Source organism: Lactuca sativa, chromosome 6 (assembly GCF_002870075.4).
Source record: "Lactuca sativa cultivar Salinas chromosome 6, Lsat_Salinas_v11, whole genome shotgun sequence".
Taxonomy (NCBI): domain Eukaryota; kingdom Viridiplantae; phylum Streptophyta; class Magnoliopsida; order Asterales; family Asteraceae; genus Lactuca; species Lactuca sativa.
Genome location: NC_056628.2, coordinates 7,387,394 through 7,406,616, shown reverse-complemented (window position 1 = coordinate 7,406,616; position 19,223 = coordinate 7,387,394). Strand labels below are relative to the sequence as shown.

The following is a 19,223-nucleotide window of genomic DNA, read 5'->3' as shown; positions in this document are numbered from 1 at the left end:
ATGAATCACTAGATCTTTCTAATTCCGCACATGCCATCAAAATCAACACCACTACAATTGGTATCAGAGCGGGTGTTCTTGATTTCATCAAGAATTGATCCTTGATGGCTATTTTGATTTAGTGATTAAATTTTTTATCATGGATCTTTGTGATTAGAGAGTGTTGTGTGTTTTAGAAGTCGAATTTTTCCTTGATTCGATCCATAATTCGACTCTCTCTCTAGAATACTTGTTTGCGTTACTTTATCTTTCTAGAAAACCCATTCAAAATCACTTTCTCTCTCTAGAAAATTTCAAGTTCTTGTAATCATGGAGAAATGGATGATTCGTAGTGAAGATGTTCAATATGAATGCTCATTTGAATATCTTCTTAAGAGCTTAACTGTTGGATTGATAAGTGAATATGATATTGTTGTAAATGGAGAAAAGAATGAAGTTGGAGAATTAATTAGTAGTCTAATTTTTCGAACCAAACATTTGTTTGATCGATTGATTACAACATATCAAGAGAGACGAAGAAATAGAAGAGATGGAGAAGTCATAAAAGGAATTTCTGGTGCTAAATGCAAATATGGAAGAAATAAAATTGAACATTATGCAGATTGTCGTGAAGCTCGGGATGGTGTTCTTGATGATAATGATGTTCAAGAAAAAGGAGTTCAAGTTGATTTTCAAGATGAAAAAGTTTTTTGCTCAATTGGAGTTCAAACCGATGATATTTTGTGTTTTTGTGATTCGTTTGAAGGAATGATTCCTTATCGGAAGCCGGTGGTTCAAGAAATTCACAAATATCAAACTCCAAAAGATTTGATTCAAACTCAAAATGTTCATGTTGTTGAAAGTGGGTTTGTTCATGAAGTCAAGTCTTCAAGATGCAAAAAGATGAGAAAGAAAAAGAAGAAGAAGATGAATCGGAAGAATAAGCGGGTTTACTGACAAAAATCGTCATATGTTGTGAACCCAAAATTCGTGAAGCAAATTTGGGTTCCAAAGCAACAATCTCCAAGTGTTGAAATGAATTTGAAGTCAAAACCCAAAAGTGTTGGTGGTTCTTTTGAAGATGTTCTTGGTTTGATGAAGAACACAAAGAACACGAAGAACGAGTTGTACATCTCGAATGGTGGGTGGTACAATGTTCGATTTGGAGATTTTCTCATTCCGACAAAAGAACCAAGATCTTCCAAATTTGATTCGTTCGTTGAAAACGGAACTCGATTCGTCAAAAAGGTATCTCAAATTCTCAAATGGATTCCAAAACGTCCATGATTTCGATTCGTGCTTTGCGTTTTTCATTTTTGATCGATTTGCCTCATTAGATCTAATTCGTTTCCACCCCATAGTTGATCCAATTATTTTTGTTTAGATCAAAACCAAATTCTTGTTTAATCTCGAATTTTACTGTTCATCAAATTCAAATATTGCTCATAACCCAATCCTAAAAATTTGTTTAATTTCACTGTTCATAATCCAAATTTTGAGCCCAAATGCTAAATTAGTCACTGTTCATTGATCGACTTTCGTGAGCCCAATCAATTCTTTTATGATATGATAGTATTGTTTTTAAGCCCAAATGTGACTGGATCAAAATCGAAATCGGATATGAAGTATTTCCTTTGTTCAGTCTCATACGCTTCAAGTACTTGTACATTCTTATGTTCTTGACTGTGTTCCTTACAAACCGATGATGATAGATAGTTGCCATTCACATCGGATGTTCTTGGGATCAATTTCTTTGAGTCAAACAATTTGAGATGTTGGAGTTTTGGAGTTGAATTGAAACTAATTATGTTATGATAGAAGAAAGCCATAGCGGAAATCAAAATCAAATTCTTGATGAATCTGAAATCATTTTCGCTTTTGTTGTTCTTGTTTTAAGACGTTTGGGAAGTCAAACAGGAAATCGATTTTGAAATTGGAATTTCGATTGTATATTCTGAGAAGATAATTTGATTTCGATTGAGAATCAAAGCAATCGACTGTAAATTTCTTGAAGTTGAGCTTAGTGTCGAAATTATTTCAGGCTGGTGTTTCAATTGGTATTAAGCAAAACTCGATTTGTGGTTCATAGTCAAAATCAGGATAGATGTTGATTATTTCTGGAATCAAGATGTACAATCGACGGCTTAAGGTCGATGCTTGTAATCTGATTTCGAAGTTAGATATGGAGTATTGAGATCGAGGGTTCATCAATGGCATAAATGACAATAATCGATTAATGATAGTCGACATCATTGGAATCGATTTTGGGGTTAGATTTCAAAGGTATTTGATTTGGATATGAAATCAATCGATCAAATGGTGAGTATTGAAAAGTAATCGACTGGGATATCTTGGGTCGATGTGCGAAAGTTTTTGATGATGCGAATTTGTGTTCAATTAATTACAGTTCGCATAAGGCTTTGATGTGTGCTGTTTTTTTTTTGGGATCGCATTTGAAATTGCATCTGCAATGGTTGGTTCACTTTGCATCTGGGTCTCAATTTTGAGTTCGCATATGAGATCAAAGACGAGTTCGCATATTTGTTTAGTTGGTTACAGAGATCACATGAGTTCGCATTTTGTTCAATTTTGGAGTTAAGATGCGAAGTATTTTCTTATCCATGGTTCGCATATCTGGAAGTTGTTCATTGGCATTTGGTTCATTTGATTAATTGGGTGGAACATGCGAAGGGATGCGAAGGGTGTGGGAATGAAAATGCGAAACATTCCCTGTTAATGGTTCAATGAAGAAGAAAACAAATATGTTCGCATTTGGTCCCTGCTCTTTTCAAGAAATAACACAAGTAGCCCAACTTCGCAAGTTTGAAGAACATACAGAAATTGTCAAAACGAGTACCTGTAGTTTCGCATTTTTGACAGTTTATACCCAACTTTGCAAAATGGCAATAAAAGCTGAAAAATGCAGAATTTTTAGTTTTGGTCCCTACAGTTTGTGCGAATTTACACTTTATGCCCGGTTTCGCAAATGGGCTAGTGTTTCGCATATTTGACTGTTTTTGGCGCAACGGGTCCCTGCAAGTTTCAGAAAGTGACAATATCTACCCGGATTTTGAAAAATCTTGCAACTTTCACCCAAAAAGTCAAAAAATTTCATAAATTGGAATTTTTTGTGGCTTTCTCGTGATTGTTTTTCCGTGCAAGATTTTTGGTGATTCATTTTTGGTACACATCAAGGGGGAGTATTGTAAAGATTATTCCTCGGGCGCTTCTCATCCTTAGTGGGTTTTATAATCATTTTTTGATTATAAAAAGGGGGAGAATGATGGATATTCGAAGCTTCTCAGGTTTGTCAAATATTCATTTGCAGATTTGAAGACCGGTGTTACTTCGAGGGGGAGTTTGGTCTTAATCGCGCTAGTTCGTTGGAGATTAAAGCCGGACATCCAATCCTAACTTTGAGGGGGAGAATGTTAGGGTGCAAAGTCATGCTTGGATGTAATGTGTTTAGGCTTTCCTCTTTGTATGTGTAAAAGGGTTGAGTCTTTTCCTATAAATAGGAAGTGAGTGACTCCCATTATGTAAGAATGCAAGAGCCCATTTGAAGTGTTAGACTAGAGAGAGAATTTGTATACAAACCCTTTTGTATAATCTTTCTAGATCTAATAAGAGCTTACAAAGATTTATTTACTCATTGTGTTTTTGAATTTGTATGATGAATCACTAGATCTTTCTAATTCCGCACATGTCCTCAAAATCAACACCACTACATTATGTTCCTAAAAAGATTTCAAAATTTTGCAATTATCATTTGTAAAATATTAAATAGTGTCATATGGTGTCTAATGGAAAATTTGAATTCTCTTTATCTTTTTGTAGCTTTTGTGTATTGGCATAACTTTTGCAAGACTTAAAGGAGTGTAACACGCCTTTTATTATCATGGGAAATTGAGTTACATTATTGTATATGGAGAGCAATTAGGAGCCAATGTAATAAACACAAATTTGACTAAATTTTCAAGTAAAGTCACTTTACCAGTCTCTTGAATTTTGAAACCATTTGGCATTTGCTACATATGTTGATAAATTTTTCCCAAACTCAATAGAATAGTTTTTTAAACATATTTAACAAAGTTATAGTTATTTATAAAATAACATAAATTTACAGAAAAAGAGCGAGGTTATTCCAATGCGTACTATTTCTTTCAAAAAGGATCATTTATGTAATTTCTATTTAATTGGTACCATTTATATCGTATGTGGGTATGTGAATTTATGATTATTTTGTGAAAAATAAAATAATATTTATATTTATAACAATGCACATTAAAATAGGGATCATTTATGTAAAAAAATTCACAAGGGGACCATTTCTGTTGTTTTTGTGAAAATGTTAACACAAACTGTGTGTGTATGATTGTTTGTGTGTAACAGTGTGTTATTGTGTATATTTGTATGTTTATTTGTGTGTCTATATAACTTTATTTTGTTAAAAACAATTATGAATTATAACAACATACTTTCAAAAATGATCATTTATGTAAATTTATTTTTGAATCAGTACCACTTCTGTCACTACGTATGCATGTATGTGAATTTGTTCTTTTGTGAAAAATAAAATAATATTCATATCTATAGCAATGTACTTTAAAACAAGGACCATTGATGTAATTTCTATTTCAATCAAAAACACTAATTGTCGTTTGAAACTAATTTCCGAAATATATTAGTCGCATATGTCGCTTGGCACGGGTAAACGGCTAGTATGTGTGTGTATATATATATATATATATATATATATATATATATATATATATATATATATATATATATATATATATATATATATATATATATATATATATAAACACACGCACTCACATACACGTACGTATGTACATACACACACACACACACACACACATATATATATATATATATATATATATATATACATGCGTACTCATGCAAATGTATATATTTCGCTTTATTATCATCATTTTTCATTTTGTATACATTAAACGTAGATTATTTCACCTTATTGATATGTTAAAACATAGCTTTTTTTTGTTTAATCGTTTGTGTGTTAAACATATTCGTTATCATTATTATATATTATCATTATGTTTATAAATATTGTTATTAGTATGATTTTTAATTGTTCGTGTCTTAAATATGTAAAAAAAAAAAACAATCCAAAAAAATAGTTTTAAGACGAATAATAATAATAATAATAATAATAATAATAATAATAATAATAATAATAATAATAATAATAATAATAATAATGGAAATTAATAAATCCATTGGTATTCTGTAGCTAACTACCTACAGATTTACTTTCGTCCCTAATTTATAGCTATTCCATAGGTAATTACCTACAGAATAATTACGGATTCACTTCCGTCATTATTCCTTAGCTATCACGTTATTAAATTAGAGCATTTCATTCCGTATGTAATTTGTAGGGATTGTGTACGTAATTATCTACGGAAATTTTCCGTAACTATTTTCTGTAACAAAACACATTTTATTTCTAGTTAAATCATTAACTTTTGATGATTAACGTCTTGGTTTTTTTTTTCTTGTTTACCTAATTGTGGTATATATGTTGCCCAATAAGCATATGTATCTTGTATACACCACAAGGAAAAAGGCCATTACCGGCGACAAAAGTCGCCGGTAAAAGTCCCGAAAGTCGCCGGTAATGATAATAGCGGCGACGCGTCGCCGGTAATAAGTCGCCGCTACTGCCTCGTCGCTATTGATCAGTTTGTCGCCGCTAATGATAATAGTCGCCGCTATTAGTATGTCGCCGCTAATGAGTATTGTCGCCGCTAATAATGTTGTCGCCGGGAATGACATTTGTCGCCGGTAAAAGTGTCGCCAGCAAAAGTGTCGCCGGTAATGAGCTCTGTCGCCGGTAAAAGCGTCGCCGGTAATTGTTTTTCAGTTTTTTTTTTTAAAAAAATGATTTTCGTTGCCGGTGATAATATCGCAGGTAAAAGTGTCGCCGGTAATAACAATATTCGATTAAATATCAAAACCAATAGTGTCGACGCTAATTACAAAACAAACATCCTATTAAATATCAAACATAATAGTGTCAAACAAATATCCAAAATACAATTAAATATCAAAAGTCATACTATCCGAGTAGCAAAACAACAAAATTTTTACAATCTACCAAGTAGCAAAACGAGACAACATATGCAAATAAGACCCATTCTTACATACCCTCATCGTCGTTCCCATCGTTCCCTTGATTATTTTGGGATTGAAAAAACGAATAAAGCTCATCCCTACATGCCGGGTCGGCGAGCATTGCACGAAGATTTTTCAACTACATAATTAATAACAATATATATAAACTTATAAGTTAGATTGTCAAACATAAACAAAAACTATCAAAATACATTGTTATTTTTAAAGTAAGATAGAAAACCAAATTACCAAACTTTTTAGCAAATAATCACCAAACTACCAAATCAACATGCATTTTACGATGCTAAAGTAGATTGCTATTTTACCTGTGATGGTTGTGATGGTGGTTGTGATGGTTGCGAAGGCTGTGGAATCGTCGGGAGACCAGAAGGTTTGCGGCCAATGCCTCTAATGTGGCCACGTCGCTCTCCTAATACTTTCTCGAACGTAGCTCTTTCTTGAGTTGGCGTAAACTCACTTTCACCTTGAGTTTGTTCTAGCAGCTCTTCAACTAACCGATTCTGTAACTCCCAAAAGTGAGTAACAATTAAGTATAAATAAACATTTAAATATATGATAAAATTATAATTAAATACTTACATATTGTTGTTCTGATTCAGCAGTAACAAATACACCATTCTTATCGGTATGAGCTTTGCGAAACGTTTCCACTCTCTTAAGGTTCTGTTTAAGTTTAAAAATTAGATTATATTTTAAATAAATAATTACATGTATCGTACGGTACCTTCTTATAGCAAGTACTGCTATACGAGCTCGAACCCCCACGATTCACAATTGTTTGCTTTTCACGGATTTTTTTGTTCCTTTCTGAAGCAATTTTGTGTTCGTCAGTTTGAAAATACTCAACGGTCTTCTCCCAGTTATCAACAAGCATACCATCCGGAGGATTTGCCAATGCTCTCGGGATATCTTCATACCCTCCGACCATCTTGAAATATTCTTTAGCGTCGGCTTTACGCTCTCGAAAACCTCTTAACAAGGCTGCTTGAAAACTCTCTGTCAATAAAGTAGCTTGTGCATCCTGGTACATTTGATTGAGATCAAACTTTGTCTACAATAAAAAAAAAAAGTTAACCAAGAAACAATTATAGTTAAACCTATAAAATATATTTAAATAAATAATTACCGCTAAATGTTGTAATACAGTGTCCTTTATATCAGGGGAAACTCTTTTCCAACTCCATTTGTCGAAAGGGACCATCTGCCACATTGTTTTCCCAACTTCTCGGGAAAACATGTCTCCCGCCTCTCCTACGGGATTAAATGTGATATCCCTATCAAATTGCATGGGTATTGGTTTCCCCTGGTTCTGCAAGATTGCTTTTTCAAGCTTTATATTTTTTGCTTTTCCTCGAGCTTTCCTTCGGGCACGTCCCTCAACTACAAATGTAATTAAAAATTATTAGAAACGACATTTAATTTATGATAATTGAACAAAAATAGTAAATAAAAATTCATGATAAGACTTACCGTCCAGCTCGTGCTGGCCAGGACCTCTACCACCTGGGAAAGGTGGGTCCTCAGCTCCGTCTCCCCCATGTCCACGACCCATGACAGCAGCCATGGTAAACATAAACAACAGCCACACTCTCATCATTTCCTGAAAAATTATAAGATATACAAATACAATTTTTATTATAGATACACATTACATAGAAATAAACATTTAGATAGGAATAAACATTTAGATAGGAATAAACATTTCCATTTAAACTAGAAATCCAAATACAGTTCATATTACAAACACATATTACAAATACATATTACATAAGAACTATTCTAATCAGAATCTTCCTCATATCCTTCAGTGTCTTCTTCGGTATCATAGTCAGAATCGGTGTCATCGTAATCAGTATCGCAATCAGAAACATCATTGACTCTACCAGTTGGCGGAGGAACTTCAGATGCACTTTCTACATCAACACTGACTCTAGGAATGTTTTGAAAGTACATGCTGAAATCGATAAAAAGCGGAGCATCGGATGAAGAGATATTTTGAAGTACATCGACATCGTCTACATTTTCGTGTGAGACATTGTCAACATTTTGAACAAGGTCATCGTTCGATGGTAGATCCCAAATACTTCGATGATTAACATGCTCGACAACACACCGATGGTTATTGTTTGGCTCTCTGATGTAGAACACTTGTTTGGCTTGTGACGCATATATGAGTTGATCATCTTTGTATGCTTCGCGTCGTGTGTCGATACTGGTGAAACTATCACTAGAAATAACTCCTGTTCGAGTATCAAACCACTTGCAACGAAATAGTACAGTTGAATAATCATGTGTATACCTCAACTCTATAATCTCTTCTAACTGGCCATAATACTTCTCACCTTTCTCACCCACCGCTAAAACCCCAGAGTTTTGTGTTGTACGTTGTGTGTCACGACTAAGTACCATAAACCTAACACCATTGACTTTGCATGCGGTGTAAGAATAGGCATTCATTTGCGGGCCCATTGCAAGAACCGACAACTCTTCGTGGAATTCTGGAGATTTTTCTATTTTCATTTGATGAACCTAACAATTATAAATTAATATGTATTATGTATTCGTTAGATCAATGAAACAAATTTGTTTATTAATTTATATTACCTTTTCACGAAACCAATTACGAAATTCTCTCTTTTCATCACTTTGGGGATGCTCAGATTTGAATTTCCTATGTTGGTGACCAAAAGATATAGATTTAAAAAGATAAAATAAAAAATTAAGAATGAAAGTTAGAGATAAGATTAATTACTTGATATACTGTCTGACTTCTTCACAGCTATTCAATACAAACCATTCCATGTTATGCATTTCCGTTAAATTAAGAGTTTTGATTTGAGTTGTGCTGGTCGGTCGACATTTAGACTCAAACATCCAAAACTTTGTTTTTTCAATGACAATATCTACATTTCTTTCCGGACGATTCTTTACATCTCGAAGGTACATTGAACAAAATGATAAAGCTTCTTCAGCAACATAACCCTCAGCTATAGAACCTTCTGGCTTCGCCTTGTTTCTGACATAGTTTTTTAGTTTTTTCATATATCTCTCGAATGGAAACATCCATCTCATACAAACCGGGCCTCCAGCAATTGCTTCATCAGGTAAATGCAAAAGTAAATGAACCATAATGTCAAAAAACGCCGGAGGATAAATCAATTCTAACTTGCACAAGATTGCAATAATGTCTACTTTTGCTTTCCTCATATCCTCCACCTTCAATGTTCTGGAACAAAGTTGCTTGAAAAACGTACAAAGGTCTACAATAGGTGTATAAGTATCTTTGTCTAACAACCCTCTTACTCCAATCGGTATCAAACGTTGAATAAGAATGTGGTGGTCATGCGATTTCAACCCAATAATGTTAGTATTGGTATCGTTCACTTTCTTACTAATGTTAGAACCAAACCCATCTGGCAGCTTAACCTCTTTTATAAATTGACAAAAGAGTTGTCGGCTAGATTTCGTGAAAGAGTATCTTGCCTGGGGTCTATGAAACTTGTCACCATTTTTTTGCAACCATTCATTTCTCCGAATGTTTAGAATTCTCAAGTCCTCTCGTGCATTTGATGTGTCTTTGCTTTTATCGTTCATTAGGAGAGTACCTAACAAACTCTCGTCCACATTTTTCTGGACATGCATGACATCTATGTTGTGTTTCAACTGTAGAGTTTTTGTATATAAGTTTTTAAACAATTTTATAGTTTTTTTTTTTGTGTTTTTTTTTTTCAAATTATAAAAATAATGTATTTTTTTTCAATTATAGCATCCTACTTATAAGAAAACCACATACTTTTACATACGTATTATGTTGTTGTGTTGTTTTTTTTTACCGTCAAGATTAAAATGTATATAAGTTTTTAAAGATTTTTATAATTTTTTTTGTGTTTTTTTTTCCAATTATAAGTTAACTATATAACTTATTGGTTAATTAATTTGGAGTTAGTTTGGGTAAAAACTAGAAGCTAAGTTTTTAAACAATTTTATATTTTTTTTTTGTGTTTTTTTTTTCAATTTATAAAAATAATGTATTTTTTTTTTTAAAATTATAGCATCCTACTTATAAAAAAACCACATATTTTTACATACGTATTATGTTGTTGTGTTGTTTTTTTTACCGTCGAGATTAAAATATATATAAGTTTTTAAAGAATTTTATAATTATTTTTGTGTTTTTTTTCCAATTATAAGTTAACTATATAACTTATTGGTTAATTAATTTAGAGTTAGCTTGGGTAAAAACTAGAAGCTTTCTAGTTTTTGTATTTAAGTTTTTAAACAATTTTATAGTTTTTTTTTGTGTTTTTTTTTCAATTTATAAAAATAATGTATTTTTTTTTATTTCAATTATAGCATCCTACTTATACCAAAACCACATAGTTTTACATAATACATAAGAAGGTGAAATTCACATACTTTTACATACATATACCACATATACATCAAATACAAATACACACAAAATAACATCCTATTTAAACCAAATACACATAATTTCACATATATACATAATAACATCCTATTTATACCAAATACAAAAGTTTCACAATCATATATCACATTTACAACAAACATACATTCACATACACACAATAACATTCTACTTATAACAAATACATATAACTTCTACTAATATACCACATATACATCAAACACACATACATTGGAATATATATACCAAATTCACATATATTCAAACAAATACAAAATATACAATCCAATTTTCACATATGACAATTATCACATAATTTCACATATAAATACAACTTGAAGCTATACAACTAATTGCAATTAAATAACCACAAACAAAAAATTGAATAACTTGCTTCTAATCCAAAACAATACCACCAAAAACAAAAATATGAACAATTTATTATCATTCAATCACTACATAAAGCTACAAATCAAAATTCATACAAAATAAAAAAGAAATCATAAAAATAAAAAAAACTTACCTTTCTTCAACAAATGGAGGTACCCACAAATTGATCCCAAAGCTTTAACCACTTGCTTGGAACAATGCTTCTAATCCAAAACAACACCACCAAAAATAAAGAACATGAGCAATTTATTATCATTCATACAACACAAAAATGAAATCATCAAAATAAAACTTACCTTTCTTCAAGAAATGGAGGTAGAAATTGATCCCAACGCTTTAACCACACCTAGGGACACTTGCTTGGAACAATGAGGGGAGAAATTTGCTTGAAAGAAGCTGATTGAAGAAGAAATCGGAAAATGGTGAAGGAACTCGAAGCAAACAGAAAGGGAAATGAAGAGGAACTGTAATCTGCGTGCGTTTTTTATTTTATCTGCGATCATCAATAGCGGCAACACGTTTAGCGGCGACGCGATGATCAATACCGGCGACACGTTTAGCGGCGACGCGAGGATCAATACCGGCGACAATTGTTAATAGCGGCGACAAACTGGAGGGAAGGGTACCGCGACATTTTTAGCAAACAATTAGCGGCGACTTTTTTAGAGTTTTAGCGGCGACATGCGTGTCGCCGGTATTAGGTTAGACCGAATAAGGCACCCCACCCGTTGGATTGGCTATCTCATCGAACGGTTGAGATGCAATGTAGGGGGAAAGTGCGGATTCGGGTGTCAACCCTTTAGCGGCGACACTATTAGCGGCGACTATTGGCTTTACCGGCGACTCTAGCTAGAGTCGCCGATAAAGCCAATAGTCGCCGCTAATAGTGTCGCTGCTAAAGGATATATTTCTTGTAGTGTACTTTTCCTTTTATTTTGTTTTATTTTTTTTTTTATTTTTCATTTTTTTAATTATCAGTAGACATATATACAAGAGAGCTTTATAAATACAAGAGTCATATCAGGATATTAATTAAAAGTGTTGGTTACACAAGAAAGAAATGGTAACATGTATCTACTGTACATTGATATTATTGTGGGTAAACCTAATATTTATGTTTTGTCTATGGCCTTATCCATCTGCTTGAGTGCATAGAAGACTATTTTTTAAGGCAGCTTGACTTGTTAAAAGATTAATGTTAATATTTCAATTCTTGTAAGCACCAAGGATTTAACCCAAACTAAGGCTATTCCCAATTGAAACTAAGAGGTTATGTCTCTACCAATTGGGTTATTCCCAATTGGCAGTGCATAGAAGATTCTTGAAACACAATTTTAACATTGGTGGGTCAAGAACCTATCAATGAACTTCTATTTATAAATTCTTCATCGATGATACTCTTTATGCTTTGAATTAGGAACATGTAAGAGACCACCAAACAAGATGATTGTGGATTCCTCAATCCAAAGAACACTAAAATTGTTCCATATGGATGTATATGGACCTTAGGGTTAAGAACATCAACAAGATGAAATATGTTTTGTGATAATATAGTTTAACAATATATGTAAGTTGGATCGGCAAGAAAAATATTCCATTGCAAAATAACTATATGAGCGATTGCCGATTAGCGATGCATCTTTTCATAAAATTTAGCAATGAATATCCCTCGATGCTTCTGTCACAAAATTTCATCATATTTATTGTTTTTTTGTCAAATATTGGGCTCATTTTTGTGTCAATAAAACTGACTAATATGTGACAGGACAATATGACTATAATTTGTTTTTAACACGTGGTTGAAGTGGTGATAAAATCACTGTTTTTAAGTGTATATATTGGGAAGTTATATAAAGTTTCTCATAAGGCTCCAACATGAAATAATAAAAGATTTTTGCAGTATTTCCATTCAAAATTAATTGAATTCACCAAAATTTTATTTAAAATAATATGCATCAAACTGTGATTACAAGTTAGCATAAAAATACAAATAACATCACACGGTGATAATGTTGATACACATGCAATACCCACTACTCACCCTCTTCTTACAGGAAATACCAGCAAAACGTTGCTACAGTTCTTGTACGCCATGCATGAAAAGAGTACTGTTCGTTCCCCTAAGTTTGTGCTCGGACCAGAGGAGAGTTGAGTGGGGAATATTGAGGTGACATGATATCTTCCAGCCTACGTGAAGATAACTTGAGGTGAAGGTTGTTTTGCCAACACTGTTTCTTGCTCTTGGTCTTAATCTCGAACAACTTGTTTTTGAGCACAAACGATTTGATTCTACGTACAGCAATTGTAACAGTCTCATCATCCATGTTTGCAAAACACACACGAAACCAGCCTGGCTCAGAGCAATGGAAAGACGAGCCAGGTGAGACATTGAGTTTGATTTCGTTTATTATGATACGCCAGAACGTCATTTCAGACTCAAAAGTTGCGTCCTTTAAGAAACGACGCAAGTCCATCCAGAAGAAAAGTCCGGCATTGCTCTTCAAGCTGCTTATCCCAACTTGCGCTAGCTCCCGGGTGAACAGATCGTGCCTGTTGGCAAGCCTATTCCTGCTTTCATTAATGAAATTCTCAACGAAATCATCGTCTGATAGCATTGAAGCGATCATGTGTTGGGTTTGAGTCGAGACAAGGCCAAAGCTCGACATTTTACGTGCAATACTCACGACAGTATCATTGTAGGAGTAGATGATTCCAACTCTGAATCCAGGGAATCCCATGTCTTTTGAGAGACTATAAACGATGTGAATGAGATCATGATTACAGATTGTGGGGGATTCTTCAAGGATCTCGGCTATGCTGATGAATTCGTTGTCTTTGGTCACTGTGCCAGCATAGATTTCGTCACAGATGAGATGGATGTTTTTGTCATTAACAAAAGTGACAAGTGTTTTTAGGGTTTCCTTATCGAAGAAAGTGCCCAAAGGGTTGGATGGGTTGGTTATGAGTAATCCTTTGACCTTGATGTTCGACTCTTTCGCTTTTTCATAAGCTTCCTCAAGGGCAGCAAGGCTGACCTTAAAGTTGTTCCAGCTTCCACAAACAACAGGTAAAAGCTCGACTCCAGTCCTCCATCTTAAGTCACGGTCAAATCTACAAAAATGAATACATGATGCTCGGTAAATATATATTATTATTATTAAAATTATTAAAATAGGATGTACGTAACAATCAAAAGGTTAAAGTTTACTTCTGTATTTTTTAAATATAAATATTAAAAATGTCATTTTAGATACCCAAAAAAGAATTTATTAACCATAAATCATATAAAAAGATAAACTGAAACGCTCAAGAGTTGACTTATGTTTAAAACTATTAAATTTCTTATGAAGTACTTGGTCCACAAAATAAATACATATTAATTTAATTTGGAACTGAAAGTTACATGTTTAATTTTAAGTTGGAACTGAAAGTTACATGCTTGACTTTTTCGTTTATTTTTTAACTGCAACTATTGTTTTGTGATACACGGAAAAAAAAAATTAAAAAAAGTTAAACCATGTATCATATTGTTTATAAATCATGTTTTGACAATTTACATATTTGATAATTGTTATTAAATGGTTTAATCTCCCAGCAGATTACTAAATAAGCATGAATAAATGGAGAGTGAAAATTTCACTAATTAAAATAGTGGATGAAACCCTTTATAGATTACATAAATATGTAAAATTCCAAACACTAGAAAGAGTAAATATTTTGGTTTCATTGCACAATAATTGCTTTTTTCCTCAAAACACTAGCTAGAATATGATATACTATATGATCTTCAACTAAGGTTATCGTAATTTTCATTAGAATATAACACTTGAAATTTCTAGGATCATTAATCATTAGGCGATACTATATATAGCTTTTTCTTTAATTAAATTATAACAAGTATAACGATTAGATGATAAAACTCAATTATCACAAAACGATGGTAAAAAAGGTGAAAGGAGTGTATATATGCATACCCTGGATAATAAGGGGTGGGCACCAAGAAGGCTTCACCAGGGTTAGCTAAGCAAAACGCCACAGTCTCATGAGCTCCAGTGGCTCCACCGCTCATCACAATCCGATTAGGGTCAAACCTAACACGGCTTCCTCTAACTCGGCTCATGAAATTAGCAATTGCCATTCTGAACTTGGGCAAGCCATGATAATCTTGAAAAATGGCAATTTCCCTGAAATCAAAACCTCCTTCAGGTGTGCATATAGAGGCTTCAGGGTGTTTCTCGATCCATTCTTGAATCAAATCAAAGCAAAGCTGGTTCTCGGCAAGACCCATCTGGATAACACCGGTGGGGTTGTTTTGAGGGTGGTAAGGATTGGTGTCGTACGCCTTCCAGCCATCAAAATACGGGGAATTTTCACCGTGGCCATCGTTGGTTGCAATCTTGGATAAGAACTTTTGGCTGTTGTTCAATGCAACCTCCATGTTTATTGAGCTTACTTAGAGAAATGGAGGTTGAATGAAGGTGGTGTTTGAGTTTGAGAACTAGACGAATGGGGTTGGATATATATATAGAGGGGAAAGAGAAAAAATAGAAAGATCAAATTAAAAAGAAGATAGAGTACTCGTTACCATGCATGAAGTTTCCTTTTAGTTGTGGGCCATTTTTTGCAAATTAAGTGAGTTGGGGCTGCATTAGTTGTTGGCTTCCTCATGTTCCTTCCGTAGAAACAAACGGTGGTTGATTTTTGTAGTTATTCGCATTAAAATATGTTCAATGGTTTTTAGGACAAATAGTTTAGCATGTCACTGATAATAATTTGATGAAAACCTGTAGAATATTTCCTCACCAAATTCCAGGTTTACATAATACTTAATAGACTGTCACAAATTACACAAGTTTCACGGAAGTAGCGACAATTCTACAAAAAATATATTATACATTATTAGGAAATCTTCATATTTGTTTCCAAAAGGATTTTATGCTATTTAGATTATTTTTGAGGGTGTCAAATATATTCAGATAAACGCAATTAGACATTATTATATCCTGAAAATTAGGTCTAAATCTGTAATTAGTCGTTTCACCGCGAGGCATATGAGATAGTATTTTACTCCAAGTGCTACAAATCTCGAACGAATCTTAAAGTAAAAACCATAACCCTAATTAATACATCTGAAAAACTGAAAATTTGTATTAAACGTTTGAAAGCGAAACAAATACTATAGCTCCATAGTATATGCTCACCTCAGTCCGAAAATATAAAAAACGTCTAAAACGAAGTTTGTATGTAAAAGATCTGGTTGTTTTAAGAAACCTAACCGGTATAACATTGATTTTACCTGATTGCATAAACCATTTCGACCCATTGTGGCACTTCTACACCTCTAATGGAAATTTCGAGAGTGTTTTTGGACTCAGACTACGGTCTAATGGAAAGGACTACCAAAGCTATATAATGGATGGAGGATGACTTGTCATGTCAACCTTTTAGGCAAATGTGAAAATAAATGAAGTAATGGTAAATTTGACAAAAGATATAAACTAAAGGGACCAAACATGAAACTTTTGGGTAAATAAGATGCATCTATTTCCCTTCATTTATAAAAAAATGGAAGGGGGAGATAAGGACCTCTCTTATGGTGATTTTCTTTCATTTTTAAATCTAAGGTTTGATCCATGACAAGATGTGTGCATCCAAGCAAAGGATAGAGGAACTAAAAACTTGCTAGGTATAATCTCTTCTCTTCTACCTCTAAATTTTGAATTCAAGGTTTGTAGAAAACCCAAAAGTCAAAATTAGCTTCTTTTAATAGTTGGGTTTTTCGTTTCTCACTTCCCTTGATTAGTTTTGATCATTCCAATCACTATGTTGGTGGATTTGATGATTTAGGTGACAACCCACATGAACCCTAGAAAACCCAAATTGGGGATATTCCAATTGATGATGAAACTGGATTGGATTCTATGATTTATATAATATTTGATAGCAACAAATCCAACTAGAATGCTCAAATTCATCCATAATGGTAGAATCAAGTATAAACAATGATTTGTATTGATTTTTGGGAAATATGGTTAAAATCCATACAAACCTTGTTAGACTTGGTATTTAGCGAATAAATGAACTCCATAAACATGGACAGATACTCCTTGGATAATTAGAATGCTAAAACACAAATTGTCATTTCATTACTTGGTTAATCCATGGGATTCTAGCCAAAACTGCAATTTAGGAATTTAGCAAATATGCAATGAAATTGACAACCCCATGTTGCATTAAGTGATTAAAATAGGAATGTGTAAGATATTAAGAAATTGACAACACCCAATAATGTATTAAATGATTTGGGAATAATTCATATTAGTTGAAGAGTGTTATTGAACAACTTGGGCTTTTAACCCTTTCAATTGAGTGTTTATAAGCACTTAGAGTTTAATGGGGGAACTGAGGATTCCATAGTTAAATTAAGCAGTTACAATGGGATTGATTGTAGTTTTATGTACTTAACAACATTCATATGATTGTTAAATAAGTTGGGAACAAACTATATGAGTTTTAAAATGTCAAATTTCAAAATAGACTAGCTAACTCTCCATTTAAAACTTAAATATCATTATGTTCTTAAAGGTTCCAATAAGCACTTAAGGATTTAAGTGGGGTGTTCTGGATGATAAAACATCTCCTAATCACGTGTGAGAACCTATACAAATGATAGAAAGTGAATTCAAAATGGGTTTCAAAAACTATGCAAACTAAAGTGCCATTTTGAGAAAAAAAAACAAAATAGGAGAGTGTATTCATGAAAACATGTTTGTGTTTTCTCAAGGGATAGAGAAACACGATCATATTCCCTTCTGAGAATGAATTATTTTGCCACTCGCTTCTATAACTTGAGTTTGGCTCATCTATTTTACCATATTCCAATTGTATTAGTTAAGAATGGTTTAAAATGATGTTTAGAAGGGTTTATAATTTTTATGACCCTTAATGATATTTTGGTCATATTTTTGACCTTCATTTAGATTGCATAGGTGGTGTCTAAGAGGTGTTTGCATGTGGAATTGAAAGTGAAAGGATTAGCAATCTACATTGGTGACTTAGGTGAGTAGGTGTTGGCTTTTTTTTCACTTAGTGGTACATGGCAAAATGTGTTTTAGTGAACATGATAATGAGTTTGAAATATTTTGAAATGAAGGTGCTTTATTTTTTAAATGAGTATTTTAGATACTACTATATGGAATATGTAAAGCATGGAAACTAATGACAAGAATATATCGTTTGAGCTAGATATCCCCGTGATGAGATATAAAGGATAAAATTAGGGGTATTGTTAGACCCTAAGTATAAAATTGGAAACGGTTTAATACCAAAATTATCCCTTAATTCTAAAAGGGAATGGAATATGGAAAAATGTCTTTTAAAATATGTTTTGCTTAAGGAAATGTTTATGTTAGAAATTTGATAAATGTTTGTGTCACAAACTCATATATCTCACGAGACATTATTGTCTTATGTATCTCTTGGTAATTTCATGTGTTTTAGTTTACACTCAATGATAAAAGATTATAGGTGGAAGTTAATAGTTAAGAGATAGTGAATGGATTGGAGCCTATGAAGTTTCTTATTAATGATATTTATGTAAATTGTATTTGCTTGATATGGTTTGTATGATGCTTAATGGAAACACCTAATTTTTTAATTATAATTGGTTTTTGTGGGACCGGGTTTTTGTTAAATATGAGTTAATCCCAAAAATGATTTTATAATTATAACATTTTTTACTTTGAAAAATTCGTTGTGTTACAAATGAAATGAAAAATGTAACTACACCCACTCACATTCATGTTAAAACTCATTTCAAAACATCTTAACTATTCTCTCTTGGTTAAATGCATTTACGAAATCATTTTCATGAAATGCACAAGTAGATGAGCATACATTTCAATACATAGAAAGTAATAATGAAATTTTTTTAAATCATTCTACTTTAAAAAATACAAAACACCATAATCTTGTTTTTATGTAACATGTATTTGATACTACTCACCTTGACTCTTGATTGATTCCTCTTCACTTCACCTCAACAATCACCTAAATACAATACCAAACTTTAGTTAAATTTTTTACCAAGATACCGCTAGGACTTCTTACAACTCATTTTTATACTTTAAAGATCTTCTTACGCCTATATGAGCATGCCAGAAGAAACATAAAGCAAAACGGGTAAGCCGAACTCAAGATAGAATTTTTACCTTAAAGAAGATTACATGACCCATGTAAT

At 32.9% G+C, this 19,223-nt stretch overlaps 1 protein-coding gene across 1 annotated transcript; it reads right to left on the bottom strand.

Moving 5' to 3' along the window:
- Window positions 1-12,899: 12,899 nt before the first annotated feature.
- On the bottom strand, window positions 12,900-15,678 carry LOC111900984 (1-aminocyclopropane-1-carboxylate synthase). Its single transcript, XM_023896852.2, has 2 exons — window positions 14,959-15,678; window positions 12,900-14,095 (listed from the first exon to the last, which is right to left on the bottom strand). Exons 1-2 carry the CDS (start codon window positions 15,420-15,422, stop codon window positions 13,105-13,107), a joined length of 1,455 nt encoding a protein of 484 aa, XP_023752620.1. The 5' UTR covers window positions 15,423-15,678; the 3' UTR covers window positions 12,900-13,104.
- Window positions 15,679-19,223: the final 3,545 nt, after the last annotated feature.

Coding starts and splice junctions, on each gene's coding strand:
- LOC111900984 (XM_023896852.2), bottom strand. CDS start 15,422: ATGGAGGTTGCATTGAACAACAGCCAAAAGTTCTTATCCAAGATTGCA. Junction 14,096..14,958: donor CCCACCCCTTATTATCCAGG/GTATGCATATAT, acceptor TCATTTTTGTAG/ATTTGACCGTGACTTAAGAT.